This window comes from Phyllostomus discolor, chromosome 4, assembly GCF_004126475.2.
Source record: "Phyllostomus discolor isolate MPI-MPIP mPhyDis1 chromosome 4, mPhyDis1.pri.v3, whole genome shotgun sequence".
In the NCBI taxonomy this organism is placed as follows: Eukaryota; Metazoa; Chordata; class Mammalia; order Chiroptera; family Phyllostomidae; genus Phyllostomus; species Phyllostomus discolor.
In genome coordinates this window covers 79,014,523-79,040,349 of record NC_040906.2, presented here as the reverse complement: position 1 = coordinate 79,040,349, position 25,827 = coordinate 79,014,523, and the positions used below count along the sequence as shown (strand labels likewise).

Below are 25,827 nucleotides of genomic sequence, written 5' to 3'. Positions count from 1 at the left end.
CATTTGAATTTTCATTATTTTTTTTAACTTTCACATTAGTCTTCCAGGTAGGGAACAGAAAGGCTTATAAACTAAAATAAATTACTAGTGACATATTTTCTTTATCAAGAGGTGAGTCTATAATAAGCTAGTTCTCTAGACACTCCAATAATGACATTTTAAAAAAATTGCATGTCAGTGCAATGTAATTTTCAGTGGAAATTTTTTAAAACTTGCATTATGCCATTTTAGAAAGCATCATATTAAATCATGCAATGCCAACTTTGTGATTTTTGTTTCCTTTTAAAAAAATTTAAAGAAATTTGAATTGTAGCTCCCTATTTGTGAAGTGAGGGGGGGGTAGTTATTATCTTTTGCCAATATACTCTGTATGCCATCTGCCAAACTCCTGCTAGTCCATTTATAATTCTCTTTAAGTAGTCTGTCATATTTTTAGTTTTACTGAGAAATTGACATATATCACTGTACAAATTTAAGGTGTACAGCTTGATGGTTTGATTTATGTATATTGTGAAATAATTACCACAATAAGCTCAGCTAATATACATCTTCTTATATTGATACAATAAAAAGAAAAAAGGAAAATAATTTTCTTGTCACAAGGACTCTTAGGAATTGACTCTTTTACCAACTTTTCTATATATCACATAGCAGTGTTATCTGTAGCCACCATGTTGTACATTACTAGTACTCATTTATGTTATTGCTGAACATTTTTATCTTTTGACCATTTTCCTCCAATTTACCTTCCATCCAACCTCTGTCTCTAACAACCCCAAGTTCTTTTTTTCTATTATTTTGAGAGATTTTGTTCCTTATTTGTTGGGCTAGATTTTTGGATTCCACATATATGAGTGTAAGTGAGGTCATACAGTATATATCTATGTCTGATGTATTTTACTTATTATACTTCCCTCAGGTCCATCCATGCTGTTGCAAATAGTATAATTTCCTTTTCACTATTTTTAATGGTTGAGAAACACAGCAGGTCCTCAAGTAATGTTTTAATCAATGTCATTTCATGGTAACATTTATGAGGTACATAGAAATTTAAGCTTTGTTTATATCAATTAGCTCATGGTAAAATTGGTTTTCTTATATATATTTTTTGCTATAGTTCCAATAACCTACTGATGATGTTCTGTAAGAACTTACTATATTACATTGTGGATATACCACAACTTTTCTGTGCATTCATTAATCAATGGACACAAGTTATTTCCATGTCTTGGCTTTTGTAAATAATGATGCTATAAGCATAGAGTGCAGACACCTATTTTAAAAAATATGTTTATTGATTTTAGAGAGAGAGAGAGAGAGAGGGAGAGACAGACATCAACCACCACCCTCCCTTCTGCTCCCCATCTTGAGATGGAACCCACAACTTAGATATGTGCCCTGACTAGGATTTGAACCCTCAAACTTTTGGTGTATAGGCCAATGCACTAAGCAACTGAGCCACAGCAGCAAGATCAGAGTGCAGATATCTTTTCAAGTTAATGTTTTATTCCCTTTGCATATGTTCCCACACTTTAAATTGCTACATTATATAGTAGTTCTATTTTTTTGAGGGTCCCGAAGACTCTATTTTATACAGGTTGTATCAACTTACATTCCCACCAACAGTGTTCTCTATTATCCACATCCATACCAGCATTTGTTATTGATTATGTTTTTGATGATGGCCATTCACAGGCATGAGGTAATATCTTATTTTGATTTCATTTGCATTTTCCTAATGACTAGAGATGTTGAGCCCAGTCCATAATCTGCACAGATTGGTTGCTGCTTGTGAACCACAAAGAACCCAAATCTTCATCATAAGAAGTATAGGTGAGGCACCCTTTTCAGAGTCATTCCTAAGCCCCAATTACAGATTCTGGTAGTCATGTTCTAGGAATTCCACTTACATCCTTTTGTCCAGCTGAGACAAAAACAAAATAAGCCACTTTCTGAATTTTTTCTAAACATTGATTTTTATGTTATTTTAAAAGAAATTGAGGCAATTTAAAAATGCGTCTACCAAAATATTTTTGAACATACAGTTGATTATATTTATCTAGTTGGTCTGATGCTATTGGTCAGAGTCACTAGACAACTGCTCAATATCACTTTAGAGTTTTGGATAGACAACATCAGACTCTGATTCAGTAGAAGGCAGTGAAGTACTGTGAAAAAAATCCTGAGAATTAAAGTCAGAGCATCATTTGAATCCTAATCTGGTTCCTACTTGAAAGGGTCAGGGCCAGTTTCCCAACCCACTGGACTACTCATGACCCAGTTATCCCAACTCACTTGGTAGCCTGTGGCTTAATCGAAACCTTCTTCCACTGTGTACAATAGACATCTGGCACCAGCAAAGTGTACAGGTCCTCCTGTACCTGGGAACAGGTCAGCCCTTCATCTAACCCATTGTCCTGGCTTACATCCTGAAACCCTGAGGCACCTGCCCAGAAAAACAAGGGGCTAACCCTAATCCCTACCCCCTCACAAACCCTGCACTTTTTCTTTTAAAAACCCAATTCCTGCCTACCCCACGCCTGGGCTACAGTCTGTCCTGACTTAGTGTGTCTGTAAACACAGCATCAAATAAAGGTAGGTCTTCTGTCTTCTCCCATCTCTATCTCTAGTGCATTTCTAACACTCCTTATGTACTACATAGGGTAATTATTTATCTTCAGTTTTTTGAAGATTAAAAATTGATGTGCAATTCATGTAGCAGAACTGGATATTAGCTTAATAAAGAGTAAGTAGTGATAATTAAGTAACAGCATTAATTATTAATTTACATCATATTAATAGTAAATAAATAAGTAAAACTTAATAAATAGTAAATTAAATTTTTTAAAAGTGTATTATAACAATTTTATCATCAACAAGCTATATGAACTTAGGAGGAAGAAAAGTGATATTATTATTTAAGATTTCTATGGTGCAGGCAGTGCATTAGTCCTTTGTATTTATTACCTTGTTGTAAGTGAAAAAATTACTTTACTGAAGCTTGGTGAGACATTCTACTCATTTTATGGGCAAAGAAAAAATATTGGTAACTTGCTGTGCTTATACATAAGGGTTAAAACCATATAGAGCACCAAAATGCTCTGGGAAATCACATGTCCTACCTAAAATTTTGAAAGGTTACAAGATCCCTGAGGTCTTTTAAACAAAAATGTGCTTTATTTTTATAATTTGCATATATTTTTCTAAATTATCTGGTCTATAAAACTTTTTTAGTTTAAATATTATTATATTTCTTGGAAAATATAAGTTTATAAATTTAAAAATTTATATAAGAAATATATAGTCTCTATGGAAATTTAAAACAATTTAACCTAGAAAGGTGAAAAAAAGTAGCTCATAGCCATGTAACATCAAGAAAAACTTCATTACATTTTTCTGTAAAATAAATAAATAAAATTTTTGACACTGCATATTTCACTAAAATATGTTGTTTTCATATATCATTAAATATTCACATAAATATTTTACGGCTGTATAATATTTATCTTGTGGTTATAACTTAGTTTAGCAAAACCATTCTCTAGAGTTTGATATTCAGGGTATTGATTTTATTTCATTTTGAATAAGAATGATACTATTTGCCACAAAATTCTTTCTTCTACAGTTAAGTATGTTGATATCTATTTCAAAAGAGCCTTCTTTAATGATATGCATCACATTTTTACATTGCCTTAGTGAAAGAGTCAGAGTATGAGAGAGAGCACTCATTAGCTTTAGGACAGATTCTCATAAGCATCAGGATTTATATGTGGTTACATTGTTATGTTTGTCATAGCATTTTTAAACTGTGTCTATTTGAAATCTTGGAGGAATAGGTTCCAAAACTTAAAAAAGTTTTTCCATATTATTTTTACTTTTTTGCTGCTAGTTATCTCTGTAGAAAAATAATTTTAACCATTATATATATTAAAATAAATTCAGTTTTGGTGTGCTCTTCTGTGGGAGGCATTAGGAGCAGAATCATATTTTTTAAAGAACATTATCTGATTTGGGTCAACTTCTCTAAATCATTTACCTACTCAGTATGATTTGGAAATATATACTAAATTTAGTTAAGAATGTTGAAGTCAAAAATTGACTTCAATAAATTGAATAACAAACCATTCAAATACTTATCATTTTTTTCTTCTTTAGCTGTTCTATTTTGCGGATTTAGATGGATCTAAAATATTTTGAAAAGTTAAGGCACTATATATATGTGTTTGTATGTGTGTGTACCCTCCACACACTCATAGATATGCAATAAAATATATTTATATAGATATGTATATGTTTACACACATTTTTATATTCATAAACAAACATCATTACATTCAATATGACCTTATTTTTTTAGGATTCTGATATTGTCAATTTTTTTCTAAGATTAATTTATTTTGTGTGTAAAGTCAACTGCACTAAAATCAAAATATTTTTAACTTCCTAGTATCACTAGTATTTTTTAGTATTACCAGTATCAAATGGTATATCCTTTTCTTATACCTGTTTTGCCCTGAATCATTTTAAATTTTATTAAAAACATATAAAGCATTATATGTTTTTGTTGTCCATCATAGATAAGAATATTTAATATGCATCTAGAATGCAGTTTTCTTTTACTTTCTTCTCTACATCCCAAATGCCTTAGAGAATCCACAGTTTATATTATTAGCAATGCTTAGGAGAAATATTGTTTCTTCTCTGGAGGACAGAGTGTATGAAGAAAAAGCATGTTTTAGCAACACCCTTGTCTGGTGGCTGATCTCACTTTCTGCTAACCTAAGTTCTCTATTGTCAACTCATTTTTTATTTTTGAATACAAAATTATTTCAACAGAGTTTATAGAAAGTTGGGATAATAGCATAGGCTCTATTGTTAAGGATCCAAATAACAGCATGTGAAGAAATTGAAAGAGGATAATAAGAAGTAGAAATAGTTACGTTGGATGATGGTGACTGATGCTTGTGAATCTTAGACTACAATCTAATTGTATGTATACATGATAGGATGGCCTTGTGTCCCTTACACACTTAGCCTTCAGGATCCCCTTTTTATATTTTTAAATACATTTAATACATATTTATATATGATATTAGCTGAATACAAAAGTTTGGTTGAAAATTAATGGTAGGAGCCAAAGTGGACAACATGTTGAGCTGTTCAGCATCTCTTCAATATAGGGATGTCCTAGATTCTTGAAACCCTAAGTGATGAAGTTTTGTTCTGGTATATGGATTTGAAACATATGATGTCTAAAATTCTTGGTATCTACCTTATCTGTCCACATGGAGCCAATGACTTCTAAATAAAGCATATGCTACTCTTTGCTTAGGCCCAATCTGGAAGTACTTTTCCAGACATAAATGTCCCTCCCATTCCAGAAGCAACCCTAAAACACTGACTGAGAGGAGTTGATGAATAAATATCTCAGCTGTACCCTTGGTTCCACACTGTCCCACAGAGTTTTCTGGTAGAATGGATCCCTTTCCCACAGTTATCTGTACAATAGTATATCTTCTCTTATTTTCCTTTTGTAGCTAACTTCTCCACCACTCACCTAGTGGTTTCTAGATTCACCTCTTTAGTGAACTATTTATATTCCAATCCTTGTGAGTGCTGGTCCTAATTCTGGGAAAACCTAAGTCAAGAAAGGACAATCATTTATTCTACAAATATAAAGCCTATCATGTGCTAGGCACTGTCCTGAGATTCTAAGACTTACACCAATGAACAAAACAGACATAAATCTCTACCCTCATTGAGTTTATATGCAAATAGCCAGGTGGGGATTCGGAAGACTAGCAAGAACAAAATATAATAATAATTTATTGGAAAGTAAGTAGTGCTACAGTGAGAAATAAAGAAGAGGACAGGGAATGCGTGCACAGGGGAAACTTGAAGGTATCTTCTGAAAATACTGTATTAAGAGAGTGGCCTTGAAGACTGAAAAAGAAAAGGATTGGGTCATGCCATCATCTGGGAGAAAGGGCATTCCAGGGAGAAACATGACTTAGGAGAGACATAAGCAGACCTGATGTTGAGGGTGACACTCACAATAGGCAAAGTTTTGTACAGAACTTCTGTTGACATTTCTCTTCCTCAGAGGACTATATAAACAATTGGCCTCTTTCTTTTCTGACCAATGGATTTCAGGTACCTACTTAGAATTATGCCAAAATAAAGATGGATATTTGAAAGATTGATAAATTGACTGCAGTAATACAGAAATTCAGGACTTGCAACTGCCATGGCATATTCTTTGGCCTGTATATTCTGGATAACAGCCTTGTTCTCAGCTTAGATGTTTATGCTTACAAAGCTAGAAGGATGGCATACACTGATAAAGTATATAATAGGTAGCTGCAAACCCAATTAATTCATCTTTGAAAAAATATTGAATGAGTTATAGAAAATGAAATTATGCTAAGTGAAATAAGCTAGTCAGAGACAAATACAATATGATTTCACTCATATTCGGTATCTCATGAAGAAAATAAACTGATGAACAAAATAGAAATGGAGGGATGGATACATAGAACAGACCAACAGCTATCAGATGGGAAGGAAATTGAGGGGGTTTGATGAGAGAAAGTGAAGGGATTAACTAAAATACATATATACAAAACATAGACACAGACAACTGTGTGGTGTTAGCTGGAGAGAAAGGGGAGTAAGGGTAGGTGAAGGTGGGCAAAGTGGGGAGATGGAGAAGGAATGGTGATGGAAAGAGACTTTGGGGCAATGGGCACATGATGTAGCACACAGATGTTTTATTGAGTTGTACACTTGAAATCTGTATGGTTTTGTGAACCATGTCACCCAAATAAATTTAACAAAAATAAAATAATAAAATAAAAAAGAAATGCATCTAATGAAAGATATGACTAGAGATCAATAATTTGATTTATGGTCTAGATTTATTGACTAGAATTAACAAATAGATCTATCATTTCAACTGAAATTTTATTTTTTATAACATTGGCATTTTTATTTCATTATACGTGATATAGTAACTTTAAGTTCTCTTAATAGATTCATAAGTAAATAGTTTTATAAGCAGTATTAGAATGGTATTAGTATTTTTATATTGCAGGCTGAATTTTATATATTAGCTTACAAACAATAATAACAGCTAATATTTTTTTCTGTGCTAGATCCAAGGCAAAGCCTGATTTATGTAACCCTCTTAGCAGCTCTATAACAAAAGTACATTGAAGACCCTGGCCAGCAGGCTTAGTTGGTTGAAGCATCATTCTGATATGTCAAGGATGCAGGTTGGATCCCCCAGTCAAGAGCACCTACAAGAATCAGCCAATGAATTCATGAATAGGTAGAACAACAAAAAATGTTTCTCTCTCTCTCTCTTCTCATAAGATTAAAAAATTATATAGAATAGCTGAGAATACTAAAGCTCAGATTACAATAAATTAATTTTTCCCAAAGTCCACAGGTCTTAAACTATGGAAGGGACTTGAATTCATATCACTGATTCCAATATCTACACTATAAACTATTCTGAAACTGTAACACAAATAATTCCCCAAAACAAAGTTTTACATTGCTTCTTTCTTTTGCCATTCTGTTCTAAAATCTAATTTCTGTGGCTTCTAAGAGATGAATAAAATTGTATATATGTCAAAAGTTGTGCCAAATTTAAGTTAAAAACACCCTAGCTGCCTTTACCATAAAACTCTGAGCTGCAACAGGTCTCCACCAGAGGGAAAGAAATGATACTCATGTAGTGGGTATAATTTACAATTGGAGATAAATAAGAATAATACTGCAAAGCTTTCACTGACAAGTTTTGTTATTTCTAAACTTTTTTTCCTCCAAAATTTGGTATATTTACATTTATATTTTGGTATACTTTATATTTGTTTTCAAAAATATAACAAATATAGTTTATACATATAGTCTCTCTCTCAACACAGAACATGTCCTTTACTTGACTTCTAATTCAACTAAGTGCTACATTATGAATAAATGATCACATTAGACTTTTTCTTATCATTTCTTTATTGACTGCCTAGTCAGCAAAGTATTGATTATTTTTTTTAAAGATTCTGCTTACAGTACATGATAGTTTGCTTGGCTATTCTCCCAAATGTCTTTACAAACTTCAACGGTGTACTTCCCTGCTAGTTATCTTTATTCACCTTTTAATAGATTTGTTCACCTCCTATAATAACACTGCATCTGCTGTAGAATCATACTTATCAAACAGACAACAGGCTATAAAAGAAATGCAAAAAACAAACAAATAAGCAAACAATGCTTGAGCTAAATGTAATAGGGGAATTTAAACAAAGGTGCCAATACAATTTGCATTTTAATACAACCATTAAAACATGCAAAAATAAAGTACTTCAATGGATGATATAATTAAATCTGCATTAATTTATCCATTCAAATGTCTTCAAGTTCTCAATGTGTCACAACAAACAATAAAGAAACAGAATTTTCCCTCATATTGTTGTCTGTTGGGACTAAGAAAGAAAAAAATGACATCTTAAGATATATATCACAACATATACAATAAGGCACAATAAGATAGATATCTGTGACACATAGCATACATCCTCAAATTAATGTCCAGAGTGGAAGTTGCATGCAAGTGTTATTACAGGACCAGCTTGCCCTCTCTGACTGTGAGTAGCTACAAAGCAGAAGGGGAGGCTAAAGGAATCTACTGAACAGGTGCCAGGTTTACCTTACTTCACTCATTCATGTACCACCTTCACAGATATGCCATTTTTCACTATGACCTCTGTTGGTGTTTACTTATGTATTAAGTAAATTACTTAATTGTTTATAATTTAGCTTCATCATGAACGATAAGATTTTGATATAGTGATCTGATATGTTTTTTATATACTTTAAGTACAGATTTAAAATACACATAAATTCTGTGCACTATATAAAATCACCTCTTGTTTACATGTTGAATGATTGCTATACATCAAGAGTCATTACTTTAGGATAGGATTTTACAAATATTTTAAGAGTTAACCATATTGAAACACACACTCATACATGAATTAGAGACATCTTACTCAGAGTATTTGTGAGTTTAATTATTTTATACTTAATACTTAAGGCACAACTGTGGATTCACTGCATCTGTGTAATAATATTAAGTATTCCAGGTCCACAACCTAAAGCTTCTCTTCCAGGCATTGGCATGTTCTCTGTCCTTAAAAATAAATGTGTATATTTCTCAAAGTTCACAAAGAATATGTTAAACATCAGACTTACAACTTAGTTTACATTGCCTTAAGATGAAATCTGAATGAAAAAAAAAGTGCTCAGGAGAGGTAGAAAACCAAATGTTATGGAGAACAATGAGTAAGACAAAATAAATCATACTTACTATGACATACATATATAATGTTGTGGGTATTCTGTATCTTAAAGCCAAAATTCAATTATGTCTTTGAGTAGATGATATATGAATTTATTTTTCAATAATAGTTCAAAATTACTTGTAAGTTGCTGAAATACTAGACCTAAAGAATAACATTTGATGGCAAGCTCAAGCGACTAGTATGCTAATATACCTCATTTTAATATTATAACTAAAATGTGGGATGATATAATCATGAGGCAAGCACTATCAGTAATCTGGAGAGAGGGTTTGATAGGGGATAAACTTTAATGGACACAAAGGAAAATAAGATGTATAATGTACAGGAAATTAAATATAAAAGCACTTCTCCATTCAAGAGAAAAGTTTTGTTTGTCTGGTATCTGAGAAAAAAAATTATGCTGAGTTTCTTCTAAAATAATGTCAATGTCATTCATATACAGATGCAATCATAAGTTTCATGTAAACTGATAATATATTTTTTATAATGTCTCTCAAACAAATGGATGACAAATTACTAAAGCAAAGGTCAAGAAAGAGCTAGATTAATTTCTCAAATTGGCTTATTGATCATGGCTGGATATTACATAGATCAAGTTTCTTATTTTTAGAAAGTATATGAAGTGTAATAATTATTCTTTATTGCACATTAAGTGTTGACTCATGCAATGTAAGCATTCAACTAAAAAATGGGTAGAAAAATAGTCATCAAAATTGTCCCCAAAACAGGAGAGGTGATAGAGTTACATAATTACATAATCACTGATCACTGTAATTCTTTGCTTTTTTTCTATCTCTCCTACTCTCAATATTAGACTAACAAATTTATTTTGGTAAAGACAATATATATACATATATATTGTCACTATACATATATATATATGTATTGACAATACATATATATATATATATATATATATATATGGATTTCAACTGAGGGTAAAATATATTTTAAATTCATCACTTAGGTAACATGTTTGAAGAAAACAAAATACCAGGAATTCACACTATACTTACTGTATTAGGTCTTATTGAAATTGGGGAGAAAATGAGAAAGGAATAAGGTGAAAAGGGAAGCTAAGAGAAAAGAATGCAAACAGTAAGACGTAAGAAATGGTTAGGAAAGACAAAAAATTGAAAGATAAACTGATATTAAATTTCCTGGATGAAATAAAAAAAGATCTTATTCTATTCAAGCTGATGAATGCTCAAAAGGTTGATGAAAACGTTGAGCTTCATACATATATAAATTAACAAAATTTATTCACCACTATATAAATCTATACTGTCATGTAGTATAAAATCTATTGGGGTGAAAGCAGATACACAGAAACACGGGTTTTCTCCTTTTCCAATGCTAATAAATAGGAAATGTCAAATCAACTACTGTGAGCTAAATTTTGTTTTACAAAGAGATTTGTACAAATTTTCATTCTAGTATGTTGATGAAAACTATTTTGATATAATAAAGTGATAATTTTCTTCAAGATTTATATAGCTATATGAAAAATACTTATGGAATTTATGTTAATAGAAACTATTCATTTGAAACTTTCAGTTAATAGTAAACTGATTTTTTCTGAATTACATAAGCATTCTTTTTATTAGATAATTTCTCTTTTTTTAAGTGTTGAAAGTACCTTGGATAAAAAGAATCACTAAGAATTTTGTAACAATTTATATGTCTAATTTTGAAAGCAAATATACTATATTGGTATTATTATATGAATTATAATCACATTCTTGTTATTTATAGTTGATGAAATTACTATCTGGGAGGAAATTTAAAAAAAAGTCTTATCCAGGCCTCTAAATATAAGATATGGAAACAGCCTCAAAGACCTTATGTGACTTCTACAAGTCACAGTGCTAATCACTGACAACATTGGGATTAAGTACAGTTGGAATGAGAATGGGGAGATCCAGTTTTTCCTGTGACTAGACTGACTTGTGTTTAAACCCATTCTTACCAATTAATTAGCTTGGGCATTTACCTTACCTTTCTGACTCTCAGTTTCCTCATCTATGAAGTGAAAATAATAGTAACAGCCATAATAACAGTATTAATGCCACCTAATTCACAGTTTTCTCTGAGGGTTACTGAAAAGTAATTGAAACATCATAGGACCTCAATTAAATCTATTTATTTCACCTTCTCTTCCTTTTACCCAAGTTTCTGCTTTTCTATCATTTTTGATAATGATCAGGAACATATCCCATAAGTTCATTAAAGGCTATTGTGTTCTCAATTCAAACGATGAATAAACAAACCTGAGAGTAGCTAAACTGCCTCAGGGTACAACGAGAATAAATTTAGAAAAACTTCTCAGGTATCAGAATTCCACAAATCTCTGGTGTGAGATTTTGGTTACCCTTCATTATTTTTAACAACAAAACCCTCATCCTCCATTAACCCACATTTTAGCTAAAACCTTCCTTCAATCTGGCCCTTCCACCAAGTACCAAAAAGTCTGATGGAAAAATTAAAGGAGAATAGACCCCTAAAGAGGCAAACACATCATTACTTCCTCTACAAGGGTGGATTTTATCTTCTCCAGGAATTTTCTTTGCTAAAAATCTTTTATAAAATTCAACAACAACAAAAAATTAGCTCTAAAATAAAGTTTTGCAGTGGTTTCTTCACTTTACAAGTCTAATTACTTTGGTTATAGCCAAATTCTGAATCAGTTCACAATGTTCTAGACTTAAAATGGCTGTATATAGAACCCTTTCTTTGGATAGTCCCAAATGGGCTTTTGCTCATTAAAAAAAATGAAGATAGGAACACATCTGTAACTGGCAAAGATATAGTATATTGTAAAAAATACGTAACTACATGCAGGTAAATATAATCAAACCTAATCCAAATATACTAGATGCAAACACTATTCCTCTCCCTGTTTCTAAGTTAGCATGAGTGCTGGATTGACTCAGTATTTAAAAAAATAACTTTTGAGAAAGAGAGGACAATTTAATTATAGGTTAAATTTGGTGTCAAATATAGTATAATTCATTTTAGAATATAATTTTAATTAATAATCTTAATTACTTTATAATAGATAGTGTTCATTTTACATTTCAGAAAGTTAAACTTATGGAGACTCATATACGTAAGATTACATGGCCAATAAATCATGAGGTCAAGTTCTTTGCTGTTTTTTACATTCTATCATACTTATAGTGTGGTATCTACATATTTATTCATGTGAATAAGTGTAATTAAGTAGATCATTTTCCAAAAGCATTTACAAAGCACACTTATGATGTAGACAATGCCAGAATACTTAGTCTTGAAAATGTGTTATATCTTAGAAAAGTTTTAACAGAATATTGAGAAATGTGAAATTTTCAAATATACCATATAAACTGATAAATACTGTCTCAACTTTAAATGAAGCCCTAAAGGTAGTACTGGATGAAGGCATAATGGCAGATAGGATGTATCATTTTAGCTGTGAAGAAAGATAAATGTAATAATACACATACACACACAAACACTAACACACAATTCCATCATATTGGACCTCAAATATTGAGTTGACATTACCAAGATAATATTTGTAGGCCTAAGAAAAAACAGAACCCATCTTAATTCTTTATCTTCAGTCTTAAATTTCTTATATACTCCAGATGTATTAACATTGTTTTCCTTTCTCTGCCAATATTTAAGAATATTTGTTTAGAGAAAATCCCTTTAGAGACAGGTGTGAACTAATGTTTCCAATAAGAAATCTATCACTTGTCAACTTCTATTTTTTCCTGCTAAAATGCAACACTCATCTAGGAAAGATTTAAATGGAACAGTTTTACATTTTCCTGACTAACATGTGACTAGACAGCCAAAGGTACAAATTTTTATTCTAAACTGAAAGCATCTAAACAAAAAGGCACTCACCATTTTAAAACAAATTGCATATACCATTAAAAATATTTTTGGAGGAAAAAGACATTTCTTAAAACTGTTCATATTCACTTGGCAGACATTCATATATCAGGGACCATACTAGTTATGCTGTCATTTGCAGAACTATTTGCTCCACATTAAAGCAAAACATCATCTCCACTTCAGCAGGAAGTCTTGCTGCATAATTACATTGGTCCTTTTCAGAAAGTTTCCGATACTGTTGTCTATTGATAAAAAGAGAACCCTGTTTCCAATGGGATTTAACATCTAGTGGTTTTTTAATACCTTAAAAAGATAGGTCCTATTTTGAAATACTCCCCAATATTCATCGTTCTTTTATTATTAACTGCAGAAATCCCATTCACTCCATTATGCAAGACTTGGAATATTTTGCTTTTATCCCTAAAGATAATTAAACCACACTGATTTAGTTTCAGCTTTTTCCTTTATTTCCATAATTAAAACTCTGGCCCACAGACTTACAATTATGTAAGAACAAAATAAAGGAAAATGATATTATCCTCACTGCTTCCACCTGATCAATTTAAATTACCTAACTGATCCACTTAAATTACATTAATAATCAATATTTTCAGAAAGTCAAGTGCATGTTACAGTGACATATCTAATTAATGTGTGCCCCGAGTGAGGCAATGCCTTGATAGAGAAAGGATGTGACAGAGCTAGGTAGGCATAGGAGGATTGGAAAATCACCGGGCAAGAAAACTGTACTGTGGGAAATTGTAGCCTGGGAAAATGCCTGCCTGGGAAACTGCCTGCCAACTCTACCCAGGACAAACAGATGCTTGGCTGTAGGAGACCGTTCTGTGTGGTGTGGGCCAAGCTCCCACTCGGAGATGCACAGGACCCACGTCCACAGATAGGTTCTCCCATGGGGAATTAGGCCTGTAATGTGCCTAGGCTGCTTTGAGTCTTGCTCTTGCTAAAAAAAACTCCCTTACCCTGAATTGAGGACATTTACTGCAAAGTAACTTCCTAAAATCCATGCTAAACCTTCCAAGGATGGGTGTAACCAGTTCAACCACTTTTTGTCTTTTCATTTGCAAATATCCCTCTTCTGTGATGTGATTAGTGGCACTGGCCTCTTTGTTTTCTGTAAAAGGTAACCACATAAAGCCAACTGTGCGTAGTAAATGAGGACCATTTGTAATGTGCTCAGAGACAGAACTAAAGGCCTGTCATGGCAGAGGCTCTGGCTTTTTGCTCCCCTTGAGAGCGAAACTGCTCGCCCTTTTCCTCCACAGGACTTAGTAGACTGTGTGAATGTTTCTCCCCCATCCACAATGTGGCAGACCCCATGAGCTGGGGTCTGCATCACAGGGCTAAGATTGGGGTCTGGGGGTCAGCCTATCTGGCGCAACAGGATGCAACTTTAACTTGAGTCTGAGAAGATGTATCAAGAACAAAGGTTAGCAGAAATAGCACCCAGCAATCAGCTCTAGCCAATCAGACTCGGTTACCCCAACCAGTTACCCTTCGCAGGTTTTGGCAATTAAAAAACCTGTCCTAAGAACAATTGAGTGATTCCTATCCTCCCTTGGTTGGCCCCACTTTCCCTCTTACTCCCTGCTAATAAACCCTGCTCCTTAGCTTGCTGTGGTCTGTCTGGTTTCTTAAGCGACTCTGGCCTAACAGGATAGATTCTGACAAAGAAAAGGACGGTGCTTTCATTTTATACTTACCACAGCGTCTCTGCCTTCTTTCTTTCTTTTTAAATTACTTTATTATTGTTCGGTTACAGTTGTCTGCATTTTCTCCCCACTACTCCCCCTCCTCCAGCCAAACCCACCTACCTCCCTTATTTCCACCCCCACCCTTGGTTTTGTGCATGTGTCTTCTATAGTAGTTCCTGAAAACCCTTCTCCCCATTGTCTCCTCCCCCTCCCCTCTGGCTATTAGATTGTTCTTAATTTCAATATCTCTGGTTACATTTTGTTTGCTTTTTTCTTTTGTTGGTTATGTCCCAGTTAAAGGTGAGATCATATGGCATCTGCCTTTTTTCTGAAAGCCTGTTGGGTAGGTCCTGAATGGAGCTGACATCTTGCCTACGCACATTCTCCCGCCTTCTGGTTCCTACCCACTGGTAACTTTCCTGTCTTTTACCACACTATCTAGTCTTTAAGGGACTGGGACAGAGGCTGCATGATAAATTACTGTACTAGACCTTGATTCAGTTATAGAACTGCAAATTGAGGTTGGGCTGGTACCCTTTCACCATAGATGCAGATCCATTGTCCATGAATAAACCATAGGCTCCAATGTAATACATTTGTCCCAGGGTTCTGAATGAGTCTCCTTTTGTGTGGAGAACTACCATTCTTTATATATTCATTATGTAGATAAATATCCAGATTTTTTAAAAAAATTTATTGTTGTTCAAATAGAGTTAGTCCATTTCCCTGCCACCACTGCCCCCTGTCCCATCTCTCCCCAACTCCTACCCTTGATCCTACCCCCCTTTGGCTTTGTCCATGTGTCTTTTATACATGTTCCTTGACAACCCTTCCCCTATGTGCTCCCATTATCCCCCTCCCCTCTGGTTATTGTCAGTTTGTTCTTTATTTCAATGTCTCTGGTTATATTTTACTTGCTTGTTTGTTTCATTGATTAAGTTCTGTTTATAGATGAGGTCATATGGTATTTGTCTTTCACTGTCTGGCTTATTTCACTTAGCATAATACTCTCCAGACCAGCACTTGGCTATTGTAAATAGCCATTGTTCTTTTATTAAATGTCCAGATTTTAAAATAACCCATACTAACCTGACACTGCCTATGAACCAAATAAATATAAAATATAGAAACGTCTAACAAACCAGTAATTTCACGTCATTGCTACACAGGGAGAGATTTCTGGGCACAAAATATGGTGCAAAAAATAATATCAGAGTATAGCACAGCCACCCTAAAAAATACTGTGAAATAAGGAAAAAGTGCCTAAGTTACCTGTGATATAGCCTCAACTATAAGTTTCATAATTTAGCCTGGGTACAGAGTCATATTCCTTAAAAAGTTATAAACCTAGAGAATCCATAGTGAGTGCTATACTCAACTACATATCTACACTTTCTCTTCTAAATAGTTCCAAAAATTTATTTGAAAATTCCCTACCCCATGTTATGTGAGTCCAAAAGGGCTACAATACAAGAAGTTATAATACTTTATCTCTAAGTACCTACACCTGATTAACATAATGTGCATTCTTTCTTGTAGACCAAAAAAGACATAATACTGTTAAGACTCTATTAGAATAAAATCACAGTATTTTGAGAATTCTGACCCTGTTTAATGTATCTGTGTTATTCCAAAATTATTATAAATGCTAACTTCTCCATATGTATGTTAGTAATTGAATGAAGCCTTAACACAGAGGTTAAGACGTGGAGAAATATAATCTGATCAAAAGAATAGATTATGACTCAATGGCTGGGACATTAGGGCTAAAATGTGAGGGGAGAGCAAATAAAGCTAGGCATTGAAGATTTATCAAAGAGGTTGAGTTTCATAAAACAAGCAAAAATTTTTGAAGGAACAGTTACCAGATGTACCCTCCCACCTGAAAAACAATCTATAGATAGATATAGATATAGATATAGATTAGATACAGATGATATAGATATAGATCTGTTATGTGAAACAATGATGATCAAGACACTAAACATCAGTCAACAAGAGATAATGATGTCTGAAAGACAGAAAATTAGGTGAGCCCTAATCTTGCTAAACCTTATTGTATTGAAAAAGTTTCCAGGCTGCAACATGAAAGAGGTAAAGTTAAGCAAAACCTGTGGATTCCATGAGTTAACAAGGCTTCACTGAGAGTCCAAAGACACCATCGTAGTTATCATGACAGTAATGAAGGAGAGAATGCTGCACAGACTATGAACCCCAGAGATTTGCAGAGGGTCTTCCTTGAGTATTCAGCAGAGAATTATTCAGTGTACACAAATAAAGAAACTACCAGAACCCAGCAAGAGAACCACCCAAAAGGATCATAAGGAACAGTATGTGTGGTTACCACAGGAGCTGAAATAGTGCCTCTTCCTACGAAGTCAGACTAAACAATTTACGGTGCACAGGACACTGGGTAGAGTTTTGATGGTATTGCCTCAGAAGGGAATAGTTAGTTCCAAGGGGAAAAACAAACAAAATGAAAAAAACAAACAAAGAGACAAACAAAAAACACCTGCACTGTTCCCACCTAACAAATCTTAAAATCTAAAAATCAATGGATAAAACTGATTTAAGTAACTTAACAATATTGTAAAACGAATCTCAAAACTATTTACAGAAATACAAAACATGGGGCACCTACTAAGGTAAAATGGCTAGCAGAAAAAGAAGGGAAAGGAACAGGGCACAAATGGCACAAGTATAAAACAAATAAGATGATAGGAAATAAAACAATAATAATGTGACTATGTAAGGTGGAAAATGTTAATAAAACTTAATGTGGTGGTCATTCCACAATGTATACATGCATCAAAACATTATGTACACCTAAACTGATATATGGTTATATGCCAATTATATCTCAATAAAACAAGGGTGGGGAGAAAGCAGTATTCAACAAGAAATGAAGATTATCTGTGGTCTCAGCACAGGCATTTGAATAAGTCCATGAAGTGGTTCAAATGAAAAAAAAGTATGAAGAGTTTTGCAGGAGTCTCAATATGTGTGAAATATAATAAATTTGGTGTTGCCAGAAAAGAACGTTTCAGGGAAGAGGCATATATTACGAGTTGTGCATTAGTCATGGAGTACTTTGAAATAATTAAAAACAAAAACTGGAAAACTTAGGGGAAAAGGAAGTATTAGCAGCTTATTTGGTAGCTTGAAGAAACTAAGGGTAGAATCAAGGGTAGAAGCTACCTCTTTCAGTGCCACATTGAGTGAAATGAGCCAGACAAAAGGAACACATACTGTATAACTTCAGCTTTATCTAAATGCACACTAATCTATAGTGACTGAAAGCAGATAAATGGTTGCCTGAGGAGGCAGGGATGCAAGAAGTGGTGGCAAAGACATGTATTGCAAAGCAGAGCAGGACATTTCTAGGAGTGATTAATATGCTCATATTGATTGTGATGTGTACATCTGTTCAAACTTAATACATTGCACATTTTACTTCAATGAAGCTGTTAAACAAACAGGACTCACAAAGGGTAGTACATACACAAAATTATGATTCTAAGATTTTGTAAAAAAGATATAATAAACACCTTAAGATCATACTAGTACATGATCTTCAGCATTTATTATCATACTGGTTATTATTCTCTTATCACAAACTCTTTGTAACTCTTTATTTTGGTGTCATACAATTTTGTTATATATAGTTAAATTTCTTCTTTATTCCTGTAATGTTACAACCTCCATTACAAAATGTGTAACTGAGTGTTTTATCCTATGTCAATATTAAGTTTTTAGCAAAGAAGTGTTGAAAAAGAAACAAAAACTATTTTTGAGGGCCTACTGTGCACTTGTATATATACTAGGCACTTATATACTTTTATTTCTTTTAACTCTCTCATTAGGTTTCTAAGGATAATATTATTATATCTGTTTACAGTTAAGAAAATAGTCAATAGCTGAAGAAGAAATCTATCCAGTTAATGATTGCTGAAATAAAAAATGCAGCTGTGTTCCTATTAACTCAAAAGGTTATGGGCTCTACTCACAGAGCTGTCCATGGACTCCACAGCATGCCCAGCTTCATCTAGGGAGGTGCACCTCACTGTACAAGTTTGACAGAATAAGTCAGTGATTCTATATTTTGAAACCTCCTTACAATTTAAGTAAATTTTGCACACTAATCAAGCCTAAAGTATTAAATTGACAAGGAGGAAAAGCAGTACTTATATAAAAATGAAAGAAAATATATATAAATTAAAAAAAAACAAACAAAACAAAAGGAAGCCAGAGTTCCCAAGTTCAGATTTAGGGGAGAAAGTTCTTATATTTAGCTGGACCAAATAACATCTACATTTTTTATTTCTTTCCTTCACTAATTTCTCAAATATTTATTTGTTTCAGATTCTACACTAAGTAATAGGTATATATTAGGGAATAGAAAATATATGATTTTAGCCCTCCTAAAATTTATAATTTGGCAAAGGAGACAGTAGACTTCATTAGAATGTTTTAAAATGTATGAAAACAATTCATTAATAGATGACACTGAAAATCTGGTATAATAGATATAATTTTTCTAATTCCAGGTTATAGAAATTGGCTGTAGATCAACAGTGCAAACACTGGTTTTATTTGGTTTTAATCAAACACAATATTATAATACAAAAGTGGACATACAGTAATGGAGAACAGAAGAGAGCACATTATCTGTTCCGTAGATCATAACCAAAGTATAGAAATGGAAATGGTTTCAGGGGAGAGAGATACAACTGATTATCAGAATGAAAACTATACCACATGGAGAGAGACTAACAAAATGAAATCGTTTGACCTAAAGAAGAATGTAAAAAGATGTAAGTTGAGAATAGTTAAACAGAGAGCTTTTACACAAGGGATAGTGTGAAGAGGTATTCAAAATTTCTATTGGAAAAGATAAAAATAAAAAGCAGATTTAATTTATAATATGATGACTTTAGATATAAAGGGGTGTTTTTATTTTTGTTCATTTGTATAGATGATGACTCACAAACATGGTCCTACTTTAACCAGATGACCTCGAATGACTCGTTTCTTTCAGACTCCATGAATATTATAACACTATATGCATTCTACATGGAACTGAGTAGACTTGATATTTTCAGCTCCATCATTTTTTGTGGTTTAGAAACACATTTGCTTTTAATTCAGCAACATAATTAGTGAATCCTTTCCATCTGTAAGATGCTAAATATTACCAAGTTACAGCATTCAGCCAAAAAATGAAATCAAATAGATAGTAGATGGATAATTTTGCAGTATCAAGAAGTACTAAATTCCAGCTTTGAAAATCAAATTACATAAAAAAGTCTTTGGATTTTAAGGTAAGTACCATTGCCCCCTCAACACACAGACAGTTCTTGGACAGTCATACCTTAGTTAATAGAGTCATGTGTAATTACTTTCAGTTTAATTGTTCTAAACTAGAGATTTTAGCTTGTCCATATTTTTGCATTTGTTTCAGTGCCAACATTTAGTGCTAAGGCTTAATTGTGTCTTCTAAAAAAGAACCTGGACAATTGGTGCCTATTAGCCAATGACCAAGTTTTACAAATTTTAAAAAATAATATTTTCTCATTAAAGTTTCAAAATATTGGAACAAAGTATAGTGCTAATAACCTTCACTCTTCATGGTAAAAGCTTTTTACAGCACAAAAAGAGTAAATAGTATTAACATGAACAAAGTTTCATCTCAATAACACTTGTATTTTAATCTATTTAAAATCATTAATTCATACAAAATTTTTAAGAAAAATTGATCAATGTTTTCAAATGTGTGGCCTGCATGGCATAAATGGTGAGCTGTGAAACACACACCAGATGGTTCAGTGTATGAACAGAGAGTTGGGTGGTATTGAATGGCTGGTGAGAAAGTTATACCCTCAATTTTCTTTCATTGTTCCTAGTTGCTTTATTATGAAGAGTTCAGTCATGGAAAGATAGGACTTCTCTGACACTCACTGGATTTTGACAGGCTATTGTCAAATTGGAATTGTGTCAAACTAGAATGTAATGTTATTGTTTTCATTGTACTTAATTTAATATTACCTTTGTGGCAAGCCACTAAATTTCCATTTGAGGTCATGATGACATGGAATGTCTTTGCTAGAAGGGGACATCTATCACTGTGTTTAGAATATCCACTGAAGAATGCTGAAAACAAAAACAGACTAATTTTTCTTTGGCTTATGATTGCCTTCAAATTGCCTTTATTGCCTCCCCTACTTCCACTCACTCACTGTCAGTGATAACAGCTTATTTTAAAGATCTATTTAAGTATGCATTTTCTTCTGATGACATTTACCTATTCTGATTTGTTTGGGATCATTTGTATCTATGTCTTAATTTCTTGCCTTATTGAAAATTTAAGGCAAGTCAAGGCTGCTCTATGGACTAATAGTTTAGTGTATGGGTCTGGACACAAATCCTGTAAATTCAAATATCTTCTCACCTTCTACCACCTGTGTGACTCTGGGAAAATTCCTTACAATCTCTGATTTTTTATATCATTACCTTTAAATTAGGAATAAAAATAATATGTCTCTCATAGGATTGTTGTGATAATTAAATGATATAATTCACATAATGATTAAAACAATACCTAACACTTAAGAAGCTTTTTAAACTATTTTAGAACAATTTATTTTTCTTTACTTAAGATGCTTTATTTATTGCATTTCTCCATTACCATTTAACCCTCTTATACCCCTCCTTCCTGCAATCACCACACTGTTGTCCATGAAACTTTTTTCTTTTTAGCTCCATCCTTCCACACCCTCATTTCCCACCACAGTAGTAGCTGTCAGACTGCTCTCTATCTGTGACTCTGTCTCTATTTTGCTTGTTAGTTCAGTTTGATCATTAGATTCCACTTATGAGTGAAATCATATAGTATGTGTCTTTTCTAATTAGTTTATTTCAATTAGCATAATATTCTTCAGATCCATCCATGCTGTCACTAAGGGTAAAATTTTCTTCTTTTTTATGGCCAAGTAGGATTCCATTGTATAAATACCCATAGTTGTTTTATTCACTCATCTACTGATGAACACGGGCTGCTTGAATATTTTTGTGGTTGCAAATAAGGCTACAATGGACATAGGTGTGCTTATGTCTTTTTGAATTAGTGCTTTGGGTTCCTTTAGATATATCCCATTTCCAGGAATACCCCAGAAATGGGATAGCTGGGTCAAAAGGCAGATCCATTTTTAATGTTTTGAGGTATCTCCATACTGCTTTCCACAGTGGTTACACCAGTTTGTATTCTCATCAACAATGTAAAAGGGCTCGCTTTTCTCCACATCCTTGCCAGCAGCTTGTTTGTTGATTTAGTGATGATAGCCATTATGACAGGTATGAGGTGATATTTCATTGTGGTTTCAACTTGCATTTCTCTGATAAGTGGTGATGTACTCTTTGGAGAAGTTACTATCCAGGTAACTTCCACTAAGCCATTAACTCACATAAAATTGAGGAGGAAGAACAAGAACAAAATCTAGATATAACATTCCAGCCAAGAAATTATGCTGATAACAAATATGTCATTATTTTAATTTTCTTTTATAAGTAAATATGCATAATAAAATATAGTAAACTAGTCAGTAATCTAAACTAATCAGCAAAGGTTATTAATAACTGCAATGGACAAATCAGCAATGAATATAGTTTGAGGCCTTGTGAACTGATTGCGAATACCAATTCCACAAAGTGGAAAAGGGTGGTTTTATGATACCATGACAGGCTTTCTGGTTGTTTATTCTAAAAATACAGCTGCATGGAAGGCATTAGAAAAAACAAAGATACATTATTGCCAGTGATTATACATGTAGCTCATAAGTTTTGTTCAATATAAATAGAAAGAATTTCAGAGACCCTAAAGGTTTTTTTAAATTTTTGTTTTTCCTAGAAGTGTTCATTAAGAGCAGTGTGAATTCTAACAATGTATTTAACATAATTTTGTCTATGAAACCTGAAAGTCTTATCTTTAATTTAAGCAAACTGTGTTTTCTTTAATCAGTTACTAGATTAAGCTTTATATTTCACCAACAATGCTAAGTTTGGTATATTTGCCTACAAAATAGCTTCAATGCTTAATAAATGTTAATAAAATGAGTTACATGTGACAACTACTCTTTACTTCTGTCTCAATGTTGATATTTCTAAGATAAAATTCATTAGACAAAATGATTGTGTTCTCCATTTCTGCAATGTTAACTAAGAAATAATTATTTTAAGTAAAATAAATGATTAAAGGGAAATATTAATGTTTTAGAACCAAATGCTAACAAGTGATAGCAGTCATCTATTAAAAACAGAACCAATACTTTAATTTTTTTCCTTTTATTTTACAATGTTTAAGAAGGAATTATTATTGCATGAATGAAAAATCATGTGACATTATGCATAAAAATGAAGTCTTGGACAATATGAAATAATGTTTTGTTGTTTCTGTTTAAACAATGAATTATTGAATGCTAATATCATTTACATACTCTAATACAATGAGATTGTAGTTTTATCCTATCTTTGTGATCTATCTTTTCAGAAGCAGTTTTGACTTATACAAAGCAATACTAACTCGTCTGCCTTACGTCTCCATGCTTTTTATGAAAGAGCTACCCTGAGGTTGTTCACTCTGTGAACACAGAGACAACTTTTCTCATGTAAGACTTCAGTTTCATCAGAATTGTGCTCAAATTCATCTTGCTATGGCCATCACAGATGACATATAAACATGATAGGTAAGATCCACCGTCACAAAACACTCACCGCAGTTGGCCTCATCTGATGCATCTGCACAGTCTGGATCCTCATCACAAACCCACAGCTTGGAAATGCAATGCTTGGTAGTTTTACATTGGAAATAGTCTGGAGAACAGCTGTTTTCAGCTTAAGAGGAAAATACTTATTAAAATGTAGCTTTGGGCAAGGATACTTTATATAAAAAGCAATCAGACAAACTAATATTTAAGATAGTTGAAAACGTATTATCCTCCAATTAATAGGGCTCTGAAGGGGAGGAGTTTTAACTTTTAATTATAATGTACCCCTAACATTCTTTCATAGAAATAAATAAAATGTATTTCTCCAATGACACATTTGATAAAAATCAGATTTTTCAAAACAGTCTCTCTAAAATTAGATTAGATTTTAAAACTAATTTATAAACAAAGAATTAAAGGTCATTTAGAATAAGTTTTTCATAATAAATAAATGATAAAATTTATATAAAGGAAGTTTTTATAAATGAAAAACTACTGGAACTGGAAGATATTAGTCAATGAAGAAATAAAAAGCATAACATTTACCAAAACCTCTAGCTGTGTTGAGTCTTGGAGGAAAGAGAACATCTGACTCAGACTGTCAACTGCCTCCAAATCTTAGTCAGTTTACAGATCAGCTTTAAGAATGACTACCCATAAAGAACTGTAAAGAGACTTTACAATGCGTCATCTTAATCAAATTACTGAATGACTGCACATTATTTATTGATAAATGTTTTAGGCGAAAAAAATAGAACTTCAACAAGACAGAAATGTTGACAGCATATCTGTTGAAATCGTGAAACTTGACAGGTCCTCTGCCGTTCAGAGCCTGCATGTGTGTGAGCGCATCGGCCTTCCTGCTCACACAAGTGTGTACATTGTTTTCCCTTCCACTTTAGGTAATTGAATTCTGGTGGGAGGTTAAGTGGTGAATAAAATGAAAAAGTGTTTTACTATTGTTCTTTGAAATGGCTTGTTAAGATACATTAAATAGGGCATTATTTACAGTTTTTAACAAATAACTTTGTTGTTATTTTACCCAGATTTTGTTTCTCTTCATACATTTAAATGTATTTTATGGGAGAAAATCAATATCTAATTAAAATGGAGTTAATTTCAAGTAACTAATTAATTAGTGGAAGAAAATTACTTGTATTTATTTACTGTAAGCAATATATATGTGTGTATATATATAATTGCATAATCACCTGTAATATTGTTTTTCCTGCTTCTCTTAAGGATGATATGAATGAATGAATTTTATTTCATTATTGTCAAAATCTCCAGGTATTTTTATAAGTAGGTCATCCATGTTTTAATTTTCTCTATATTTTTTTCATATACAGCTTCATACTCCATCCCAATAAACAGCTATTTGGAATTATTTGGTATAATTGTTATTATATTTTTCTACACTGTATGAATTTACACTTCACAATTATAATTTTTAGACCACTTTCAGTTGGGAGTCAGAAGTAAGACACTGCAGAGCATTTTAGGGTGACTTACGGCAGTCCCTTTCATCTTCGTCATCTCCACAGTCATCTTGTCCATTACATCTGAGGTTTGCTGGGATGCATTTCTGATTCTTGGTGCACTTGAACTGACCAGAGAGGCAGACATGTGTATCTAAAAAATATGAAGAGCAAAATTATTTGTGCTGAGGCCCGTGTGTCTGCATTTAAATCAGTGAGGAAATAAGCAGCTAAGAATTAGATTTATTTCCTTAGTTAAATAATTAATCACCTACCACAGTTGAGTTCATCTGAATTGTCTCCACAGTCATTCTCTCCATCACAGATGAAAGCAGGAAGTGCACAGAGCCCGGTACCACATTGAAATCGGCCTGGCTGGCATTTAAATTCAGCTAGGGGAAGAAACACATGGGTTTCATGGAATGACAACTTACCTCACGATTTCTTAAAGTGAGCTTTTCTGACATTCAAAATATTTATAGTATTATTATATTAAACACATCCAAGAACAAAATGGGATTATCTCACATTTAGATAGCCATTAGATTCAGGTCCATAGCTAAGCTATGAGGAACTCAGATATCCTAGAGATTATATTTCATAAACTAAATTAAGAAAGCAATTAACA

At 32.9% G+C, this 25,827-nt stretch overlaps 1 protein-coding gene across 1 annotated transcript in view; it reads right to left on the bottom strand.

Annotated features, from left to right (window-relative positions):
* Positions 1–25,827, bottom strand: part of LRP1B (LDL receptor related protein 1B) — a 1,792,671-nt gene that overhangs the window by 183,112 nt on the left and 1,583,732 nt on the right. Inside the window, exons 64-66 of the mRNA XM_036023545.1 lie at positions 25,475–25,591; positions 25,234–25,353; positions 23,729–23,848 (exon numbers count right to left, since the gene is read on the bottom strand). Coding sequence (XP_035879438.1) covers positions 23,729–23,848; positions 25,234–25,353; positions 25,475–25,591 — 357 coding nt within the window. The remainder of the gene's footprint in view (positions 1–23,728; positions 23,849–25,233; positions 25,354–25,474; positions 25,592–25,827) is intronic.